At 34.1% G+C, this 11,030-nt stretch overlaps 1 protein-coding gene across 1 annotated transcript; it reads right to left on the bottom strand.

Annotated features, from left to right (window-relative positions):
- Window positions 1–2,820: 2,820 nt before the first annotated feature.
- LOC139856541 (exocyst complex component SEC5A-like) lies at window positions 2,821–9,268 on the bottom strand. Its single transcript, XM_071845481.1, has 21 exons — window positions 8,891–9,268; window positions 8,487–8,644; window positions 8,318–8,406; window positions 7,926–8,120; window positions 7,716–7,840; window positions 7,468–7,626; window positions 7,277–7,381; window positions 7,120–7,194; window positions 6,857–6,994; window positions 6,609–6,776; window positions 6,395–6,490; window positions 6,063–6,189; window positions 5,566–5,776; window positions 5,353–5,465; window positions 5,068–5,284; window positions 4,819–4,912; window positions 4,143–4,220; window positions 4,004–4,060; window positions 3,604–3,753; window positions 3,303–3,467; window positions 2,821–3,030 (listed from the first exon to the last, which is right to left on the bottom strand). The coding sequence occupies exons 1-21, from the start codon at window positions 9,266–9,268 to the stop codon at window positions 2,821–2,823; spliced, it is 3,108 nt and encodes a 1,035-aa protein (XP_071701582.1).
- Window positions 9,269–11,030: the final 1,762 nt, after the last annotated feature.

Below are 11,030 nucleotides of genomic sequence, written 5' to 3'. Positions count from 1 at the left end.
TTGGTGCGATTGCTCAAATCAAGGAACCTCGTGCTCATCAAAAGACCCGTCACATTGAGCGGAGATTCAACTACATAAGGGATGAAGTTGAAAAGGGAAAGATATGTATTCGCAAAGTTCACACAGATCTTAATATAGCGGATCCACTCACGAAGCTCTTACATGGTGCGAAACATCAAGGGCATGTTAGTGCATTAGGGCTTCGATATTCTAGTGATTGGTTGTGATCTGTTTTAAGTATTGTAACGGAACGAAATTGTTCAAACTCATTAATATAATTATGGCATTAATTTATTTTGAGTTATGTTCCTATTTTGCATATTTTATCCATGAATAAGTAATTATTCTAAATTCCGTAGTCGATCACATTTGTGGGAACAAGTGTGAGGTTTAGACTATTATGAACTTGGATTGGTATACATTCACGGGATGAATGTGGGGCAAGGTTGCTACCAAAATTCATAGATATTTGTGGGATACAAATATTGGAAGACCCGCCCTCAAGATTTACTAAATGGAGCCTTTGTGGTTGATCACATGTAATCTTGAGTAAAGGCGAATATCATTGTATCCTCTGACCTGAGATACATATTGGGTTCGGATATTCACTAAGTATTCTGCCTTGATTCTTTTCTTCGCTATTCTGAAATATGGTAGTTCATAAGGAAGAACTCAGGTGTGATACAAAGTATATATCTAGGACGTATGTAGTCAAGATGGAATTTGTCCCTCTTATTCGTTGAGAGTCAGATGTCTAAGGCCTGATAAAGTTAAATCTAGAAGAGAGTGATCACTCTGTGTCTCTTGGATTTAACATGACATCTAGAATGAAAGGATAAATGAAAGATTCACCTATTCATATTCGAGGTGGGAACTCGAAAGGGATGATGTTATTGAATGGCACAAAGTCATAACATATTTGGGGTGATGGACGGTCGTTAGGTGGTATCCATCACTTGCATTAATTTCTTATGTTTCTCGTGCAAGTGGGAGATTGAAGGTATTTCGTATGCCCGAGAGACATATTAAATTAACGTGGCTAATATGTTTTGATCCAAGTCGGGTCATACCCAATAACAAGCTTATCGACACCTTATACGTATTTAATCTTAACGATTGGATCATTGATTAAATACGCGACACTTGAACTTTAAGAAAAACGGTTTTCTGAAATATTACTTGATGTGTACATATATATATAAATTATGGAATAATTCATATATATTATGGATTTAATTATTTATAGGTTAAATAATTAATAAATTTATGTTACATTTTATATAAAATGTATATATAAATATATGGAAGTTTATAAAAAAGGGGTTTTATAAAAACTAATTCTTTTATAAAACTATTTTTTTTATAAACATGTTGGAAGTGGCATTGGGAGTCAAGTGCACATGCTAGAGATTCCTTCTTTAGTGAGCCATGCTTTTACATCATTCTATAAAACATGTCCCTTGACTCAAAGTCACTACAACACATGCAAATACACAAAACACATTAAGAAAAAAACTGCATAAACCTCCTTTTGCTGCTGCTAAATGCCATGAGGTTTGAGGGGAGAAAAAGGGTTCTTCACTTGTTTATGCAAGCTCATATTAAGTGTCAAATAAATTCTAACTAAAAGCTAGGGTGTTGTGCAAAGTTTGGGGTATATCTACTTGTGGTTTCATACTTTTGGAGCTCCATTCATCATCATCATCTTCATCATTTACTACCTAGCTTGGAGAAGGTATAAACACTTTACTTGCTTGTAGTTTGTAAGCATATTTCATAACTTGATCCTAATTGGGATTTTAACTTTAATTGATTAAAGATTAACAAGTAATAAATGGTTATCTACATGCTTCCGCTTTGAATGATTCTTAAAAGGTTTTAAGTATTATGAAACTTGTTAAATTCCAACAAATTAGTGGTGTACGAATAAATAATAATAACATACAAATTATCACATGTTGTATTTAACATTATTTTAAATTTTAATGGGGCAAAATATAAGGGGGAAATGACTAGTGGCGGAGCTTGAATGTTGCGGTTGGAGGGGCCAAATTTGGTCTAATGTGTGATATGTTTTTAGTAAGAAAAAACGCTAACTTAGGTGAACAAAATTGCATATTTTATACATATTTTAGGTGATAATATCGATCCTAATTATACATCATCTAAGTTAACTTCTTAAACTTTATTTTTAAAATTGATTTCAAGGTAAAAATGCTCAAAAGGTATGAAAGAATCAAGTAGATTGTTGATGAAAACATCTGCGCGTCTTCATCATTTTCGTCATATCTTCTTCATACGGACTCCGATTTAGTTGATTTAAAAGCCCTAAAGTTCGTAACTCAAAGGGCCACAAAATACCATTACTTATTGAAACTTTTAGAGGGGCGAGGGCCCCCTCCTGCCCCTAATAAGCTCCGCCAATGGGGAAATCGCTAGTGATACACAATAATATCTTTTTATATGTTTTAATTGTCAATAAAATTTGATTATGTAAATTATGTGATGGATGGATGGATCAATGATGATAAGAGACAATGGGAGGAAAAGTGTAGTTAGGACTATTTGCTTTGGACCCAAGTGGTCGTAGCTATTTAAGTGATGTGTACATGACCTTGAAAATATTAAATCAACAAAATTTGAATTTGAATTTTCAATATACAAGAATTATTAACAAAAATAACAATGAAAATTGTACTGGTGGTGTAGAAAAAAATAACTATAACAAAAATGGCAATGCTCAATAAAACTTGCTAGAGAAACAACTAAGGAACAAAAATGGTACTCCTATGTGTTTGTTGTTTGTGTAAAAAGTTAACATCACCTCCATCTTTGGGTTGCCCCTAACCCTTGCGCGCCCATAAAAACGCCACTTGAAGCATCCATTGAACCTCTAAATGAAGCGTAGGCTACTTTAACCGATTCTGAAGCAAACTCTAATGGAAATGACTCCATAAAACATGCTGTGTTAATCCGAGTCCTCTCAAGTTCAGATTGTAACAGCTCGCTGCTGCATTGTTGGGCGAGGGCCTAACCAAAACAACCAGTCATGATTTAATCCTTAAATTGTTAACTATCTTTAAAAAAAGCTAATAACTTATAAGATACTCTGTATCTTTCTATTCGGGAACATGAATTCCGTTTGTGCACATTTGGAAGCAAGATTACGGTCTCATTTTTTTAAGGCTCATGGGCATTGATTTTTTTCAAAGTTTATTTTTTAGAAAATTTTAAACCGTTAGCTTAATGTAACTTAATCCTATGAAGGTTAATATATAAGAAAACATGTTATAGATTCTTACAATGAGGTCATCTGGTGATATAGTCCCTTGTTGATTATCATCATCATTATTTCCATTTGAGCAGCTCTCAGTTGCTTTTTCCAATAAGATCCCTTGTAACGACTTAAGAGATTCACTTGCTTCAGAAGTTAAATACTGGTTTAGTATCGTTTCGAAGTATTCAATCTGCACAGACACACACAAAACTAAATTGATTCATATCTAATTTTATATAGCTGACTTCTTGTTCTATAAATGTTTTTTTAAATGAACAAAGAGATTGTTTCTAAACTAAAGCATGACATAAACGTCGCGGTTTCACCTCAAGCATGAGTTGACAGTAACCATTTGCATCCAATAACTTAAGATTTGTGTCTTTATGTTCATGAAAAAGACTGAGTAACGTGTCGATTAGGCCTTCTACAAGAATCCCAAGCGTCTTGTCGAGCAACGGTTCACAACCCGCAAACACCTGTGATCCACCAGTAAACATTCATATGTAACTATCGTAAAAAACATTCATACTTGCGTTTACCTTATTGGTTGTCTATGATATTTAAGATAAAAAAGGTTAGAAAAAGGATAATTAACAAGTCAACTCCAGTTATCCAAATAGTGTATTGGCCGAAATCCATTTTCAACGTTTAACCAACCCGCCCATTTTGACACCTTTAGCAAAAAGTACAAAAGATGAGCAGTAAAGATGTTGGAATAGTAGGTGCCTCTGCATGAACAGTGACAAGCGTATGCATTAATTCCACCGCAGGGTCCCTCACACCCTGCACAACATGGAGATGTTTCGACATTAATTAAGCATGTTTAGCTATATGATTACTGACTAATGATTAAAGATGACCTCACTTTTACTGCTGGTGCTCCACCCCATTGTAATCCAGCATCTACCAAATAATTTGTAGCAGCTGTTCTTATGTGATTTGCCTAATATATTCAATAAACACAATTGTTAATCAATACCATGTCATTCATTATTATGATAATAATTAGGTGACAGGTCATAGGTCATAACTGACTAACTGGTAATCTTTTTTTAAGGATTGAGGTTGTTAAGCGGACTTTTTGTCTAGATTTTATTTAAAAAAATACATAATAACATGTCAAACAAATATTAACAATAAAATTACATTGTTTTAATAATACGATTAAGCTATTTGGGAAACCTCCAATCTGTTCAACCCATTTGACACGTTTCCCTTTTTGATTGAATTTTCTCTAAAAGCCTTTGGCCAAATAGTTGGTTGAATGGGTCAAGTAGGAATAAGTATCATCAATTACGGATATAATAAAGCATATAACTACCTCCTAAATCATATTAATAAAGACTTTAGATTATTATTGTTACATTGAAATTGAAACTTCTATTATATTTGACACAAAATGAATATATAACGTCTAGAATTGCAGCAAAAGGTGGTTTAGTTAACCAGACCCGACCCATTTTGACCCATCACCTTACCTGCCCATTTCGCCATGGCTACCTTAAATCCATATATTATATGATTAGTATATATATATATACCTTGGAAATAGTGTATTGTGAAAGGACTTTCTCTTCTAAGGCAGAGAAAGACACGACGAGTTCTTCTCTGTCCTTGTCATCATCCTCGTTTTCCCTTGCACCAATTCAAACTTATTAACTATTCTTCAGTAAGCTTCAAACATACAATTGCAACAATACATGACTACGTATCTACTGCATAAAACCTCCTAAATCATTTTATTTCACATTTGTAACACACTTAATCTTTATTACTTTTCATGTGCATACCTTGACTTGAGCCAAACATGTTTGTATTTATTGTACAGTTCACGCGAAAGATCATCTTTACAAAACCCAATATTACTCAAAACCATCAACAGTTGTTGGTGTGGATCGGTAATACTTCCCGGGCGATGATGAAATACATCTTCTTCAAGAACATAAGAATATCCATTTTCGTTCTCATTATTCAAACCAAGCTCGCCCCCGATATGTTCCAATTGGCCTAATACAATAATACACGTTAAGTACTAAATATAATCGAATTACACATACAAATGCAGTGATTCATACCAGCAAAACCAAGTAGACAATTGAAAAATGAAAGCCTAACAGATTCTTGAGCTTCATGAAGCAGCATAAGTGTATCTTCTGTTGTAGCTTCATCCCTTAACGTGTTAATCATCCTGCAAAATAAAATAAAAAAAATGATATATGCTTGTAATACACATTAGGTGAAATTTAATATCTGCCATAGTATTACTAAAACAAGATAAATGATCTTACATGTCAATCTGATCCATTGCTGACACCATAACCGAGTGAAATGCTAATGGCAAGGAAGAAATAGCGTACGGAGATTTGTTCCTTTCTAAAACGGTCACTGGGACCCACGATTCATTTCTTGATATTTCTTCAATTGAGGCTCTCATCCATGTACAAAGCCTTAATATATAGAGTTTTGTGCTTTCAAAGAGAAGCGTTCTCAGAGCTTCAACTGTTGTGATGACATGTAGTTAGCAATAATGGCATGTTCGATCCATTTTCTTATAAGTGAGTCAATTTGGATTACGTTTTATCTCTAACAGGTCAAAATAGTAAATTCAAAGCTCTAAATTAAAATGAAGCATGTCAAGAGACGATGTTAATTTAATATTGAAATGATTACAACTATGTGAAGAAAAGAAATTGTTAATTGTTGGATAATTACTGTTTCGGGTCAACCCAACTTGACACTACCCATGAATTGAAAACAAATGCTGGAGCAATAAAGAGTAAAGAACCTGCAATTGTAGGTGCTGCTTCTTTTACTTCAAAAACTTGACATGCTTTAGACATATGAATTAATGCATCACTCATATAAGGGCAAATAACATTCGATTCTTCAAGTTCATGAAACGTGCTCTGGACCTGAACAATCAATACCAGACGTGTCGTATTTTTGTCAGAAAACTATAGCCTATATAAGTTAAAATAGTCATCTTCTGTGAATAAATCAAACAATAACCACTCCTAAAATAAGTAAAGCTATAATTGATCTCTATACATGACACAAAAATGGGTTATTTTACAGTAATCCAAAATCAAAACAGCAAACATTCTTTAAGAATTATACCTTAGATTCATATGCTAGTGTTGTATCATGTATCATTCCCGACACTACTTCCAAAGAATGACTGGAATATCTTCCTTCTGTTTTATTCTCAGAAACCTGTAAAAATCAGTATTAATGAGTGTATTAAACTCATATATCCTATTTTTTTAGGAAAAAAAAAAAGGAATGAGTAATATTTTGCTAGCTAGAGTTGGTGCAAACAGGAAGCCATTACCTTTGCAAATTTTCCACTTGAAATAGAAACCGCAATTTTCCAGAAAGGTGGAATATGATGGATAATTACAGCCGTTAAACAACGGATATACCTTAATCTAAGAGCATCAAGTTCTTCACCACCCAAATCACTTGATTGCGAATGTAATAAACCGACATCCACTTGATGCTATTACATAACACATAACATTAACAAACCAACAAACATAACATATTTCATTAACATAAAAGTAAAGTGAAATTTCATACTGATTCGTGTACGTCTTGTTGTATTTTCCTCCACTTTTCATCCAACAAGGCCTTATCTTGTAACTTTTCTTGTAAACTTTCCATCCTTAATTCATGATCCAATGTGCACATCTCAAGCAAACTTCGAATCCTACCGTTCTGATTTTCAAATAAACGATTCTCAAATGTTATTCATGTTTTATGAATATTAATTTTATGTATCAAACATTCAATCATTAACCAAACAGTCTAAAAAATGAGTAACAGATATATCAACGCGTCACCTGTATGCTAAAATAACGCCTTACAGGATCTGTCTCAGGTTCCAACTCCGACAGCAATCTAACAACATTTTCAAGCTACACGATATTTATAATAAAACCTTATTCCTCATAATATTTAAAAAGTTAAATACATGTTTTATACCAAAATAAGTCTTACATTTGTTAGATCTATGTGTGGATCTTCCATTGACTGGTAAAGCATGCCTTTAAACTCATGCATTACTTTTTCAACCTCCTCAAGAACGCGTTTTAGTATTCCAACCTGTAATTTATATTCACATGCTTCATATATATTCAAAAATAATAAACATATTTTTTTTAAAATTAAGCTTAGTCTAATTTCTGTACATGAGAAGGCAGGACAATTGACTTTGCTTTCCTGTATTCTCTGACTGCCAAGTCATATTCGCCCTTACGAATGTTTCCACGAATGGCACTTGGCAAATTGAATAACGTACGAAACCTTTGAAGCACTGCTTGTACTGCCCTGATTTTCTCTGCTTGAGCCTAAACAAAAAACTATCAATCGATTTACTAACATACTAATAGGTAACGGAACCACCACATTAGTCTAAAATGATATTATAACTTTGAACCTGTCTTTCAAGCAGGGGGTCAAAAGCACGGTTAGCCATTGAATTGACTCCTTGTATACAAGTATATAAATGTGAGGTTCCACCTTCAGGGTCATCTTCAATCCTTTTCAGTTTTGATTGAATATCTGTATAATAAAGATAAAATATGAACCCAATTGACCCGTTTGTTAGTAAATGGGTCAAGATTTCCGGTCTAGGTAATGTACCTACCATCAATAGTGGTTTTGCATGAGACGAAACAATCAAAATTTTCTTTGACGAGCTGTTTTCTCTGTTGAGTCCATCCTTTGAGATCACTTTTCAAAGCTACTGTACCAACCTCTAAATCAGCAGCCGAGGTATATTGGTGTATGCGAGTAATGAACAGTACCGGATCAAACCTTTCCGAGAAAAACATCAACTTATCTGCAATAACATTTGCCCGTATTAATATCCTCACGACCTACAAATCTTCATATTATGCTACTACAAAAGCTAACGAACAAGCCTTCTAGCTTAAGATAAAAAATTCAACAAGTTTCTTAAGTAATTTACAATATGGAAAAACCACAAAAATTTACAAGTTAGAAAAGAAGTACACTAAGTTTATAAGAGATGAATACCTCGAAGGTCTGCATCGACTTTTTCATTATTGGATGGAGAACTTGCAGAACGCTCAGTCATCAACCTCAGTGTTCTGCTGCTTATAATTCTACCATAAAAAAATAGATTAAACATTAGAAATAAACTCTAAATAAAATCATGTGTACAAAGTAGTTATAAGATCTCTACCCCAGTCCGAGAGGATCTATGCACTCCATGCCACGTGGCAACGACTCTAAATTGTTGAGCCCCTTGCCACTCGTTGCTTGTTTCTTCTGCATCTTTTGTGGTACTGGAACAACCGGAGCTTGTTTTGACTCCCTCATTTCACGAACCCTTCGCGCTAGCTACCATACAAAGAGTTTAATCATTATAGAAATGTTTCAATAAGAACTCAAATATTTGTAGCAACAATCTAAAGTGCTTGATACTATTTTCATACATCATTACTCAATACAAAATGAATAAATTAGGAGATGCACACTATTCATTTTTTATCAAAACAAACTGTAAACGGATAAGGTTTTTCTCGTTTTCCTAGGCCACCTCAATATATGATTCTAGCGAGGTTTGAAGTATAACGAATAATGTACCTCGGATTCATTAACTTGTTTCCATTTAGTAGGTTCACCTCCTTCGGGGACCGTATTATCATCGTTCTTTTCGTTCCCACTCGCCTTCTTAGTATTATTATTCTTTGTATGATCAATATCACCGTCATCATCATCGTCTTCAGACGATATGCTAAGCATTTCAACCTCATCATCCTCGTCTTCATCGTCATCATCATCAGATTCCTCAACCCTGTTTTTTCTAGAATTAGCCTTGGAACTTTTTTTAGTTTTAGGTATGCCTTTGCCCAACGTTTGCATGAAATTTTTTACAGGTTTTTTAGCCTTTGCTTTTGCTCTTGCTTTGCGTGATTTGTATTTGGACTGTGAAACCTCTTCATCATCATCATTGTCGCTCATTTTTTCGATTGATTTAAGATATTAACAACCAAAAACTTGTTATTTTGTCGATCCGCTTCTGTGTGAACGTAACTGATGTATATGCATTTAGGTTGATTTTAGGATTTTAGGGGAAAAAACATTTAGGTTGATTTGTTATAAATATTACCCTTAAAATAGCTTGGTCAAAGTTTCTGAATTTATTTACGGAGTATTATTTTAGGTAGGACACAATGCACTTAAAATAATTAAATAAATACAGTTGAATAAATAAATTAAATAACTATGCTGTAAATTTTTATACACGAATAAACGAATCATGATATCTAATTACTTCATTTAGTTATTTAGTTTGTTACTTAACCTCTTGTTAATTAGCACGTGAGTATTGTTACTTAACCTCTTGGTCCATCAGTTATACCCCAACTTACTAACAACGTCCCTCGTTTTTTAATTTGGCTTTGCGCGTCCTTTATTTATCAAAAATTTGCAATCAGCGTTTCTCCGTCTAAATTCCGTTAAAAAAGTCCGATTTTTTTTTTTTAAAATCACAGCGGAAGACTTAATTCGCATAATCACCTTTAGTTAATTACAAACATGATTACCACAAATCATTAGTTAATTACTTAATTACAAACCACCGGTGTTACGTTAAACGACTAGTTATATATTTACAAAAGTTAAGACATCAGAGTTCGTCTTGTCAAACATATCTTCAGCCCAACTCCCGTCCATACTAGCACTAAAATCCAAAACCTGCAAGGGAGGAGGTGAGGGGTTAGCACAAGGCTAAGTGAATGGAATTATCAAAAGGTCTAGCATACAGTACCAACTTGTACTCCTACAGCAACAACATACAACAACAAGCAACATACAACAACTGGCAACTATGCTCCAACTAGAGGATCGACGGCTTGTACGGGCACACGACTACTAGTTGATCGGGCTAGAGTCTACCGATAGTATTTACTACTGAATCCCCAGTATAGTCATCCACACGCAGGTGATGCGTCATTCAGCACTATACTCAACAAACAGTAGCCAACTAGACCCAACCACAACTAGGTTGACCTCTCTGAGCTGAACCTAACAGATCAAGGTTCCAACTACAACAACAACTACAACTTATGCACAGACAATGTGATGGCCCCGTCAAAACACTTAACGGCTCCGTCACTTGGTCCCACAGCTTGATCGAACTTAAATGAATTTAACAAACGACATTGCATTCTTTTATTTCAAAAGTTTCCCAAAAAGGAAAGCATACCAAAATATGTAGTTTAAAAGTAACCCAACATATTAATAATCCAAAGTTGACACAAAACATTGTCAACAACCCACAAGTATTAATTATTCAAAAATCGAATGCAAGCCAAAGTTTCATAAAAATCTGCCCAAATGCATGCAGACTCTTCTAAACACAGCGGAAGCATCACATAAACTCAAGTACCTGTGAAAACATGCGAGTAAACTGTCAACACAAAGGTTGAGTGAATTATAGGTTTAAATAATTAAATAAACTTTAGACCACAAGATTTAAAAATGTTAGAAAACATTAAACATTATTCCATTATCAATGAGCCACCTGGTAACCACTTAACCCTTTATTTACCCTTACCAAACACAATAAAAATATACACTGAACAGTGTATCTACAACAAAACACGAAGTACTAAACATTCCGATTATAAATTGCTAGCGCGACTAGCTCGAAATGGGGTTGTCAAACCCGATAGATCTATCCGTAGAATTCGCGTTCATCGGTAGAAACCAATGATTACAG

The sequence above is a fragment of the Rutidosis leptorrhynchoides genome, chromosome 1 (genome assembly GCF_046630445.1).
Source record: "Rutidosis leptorrhynchoides isolate AG116_Rl617_1_P2 chromosome 1, CSIRO_AGI_Rlap_v1, whole genome shotgun sequence".
Classification (NCBI taxonomy): Eukaryota; Viridiplantae; Streptophyta; class Magnoliopsida; order Asterales; family Asteraceae; genus Rutidosis; species Rutidosis leptorrhynchoides.
Note: the sequence above shows the minus strand (reverse complement) of the source record. Positions and strands in the feature narration are given on the sequence as shown.

What these genes read in the sequence shown, in the direction of transcription:
- LOC139856541 (XM_071845481.1), bottom strand. Translation starts at nt 9,268, where the DNA reads ATGAGCGACAATGATGATGATGAAGAGGTTTCACAGTCCAAATACAAA. An exon ending in AACAAGACGTACACGAATCA is followed by an intron (nt 6,777 to 6,856) that starts GTATGAAATTTC and finishes GTTATGTAATAG; the next exon opens with CATCAAGTGGATGTCGGTTT. An exon ending in TTGTCTACTTGGTTTTGCTG is followed by an intron (nt 5,285 to 5,352) that starts GTATGAATCACT and finishes TTATTGTATTAG; the next exon opens with GCCAATTGGAACATATCGGG.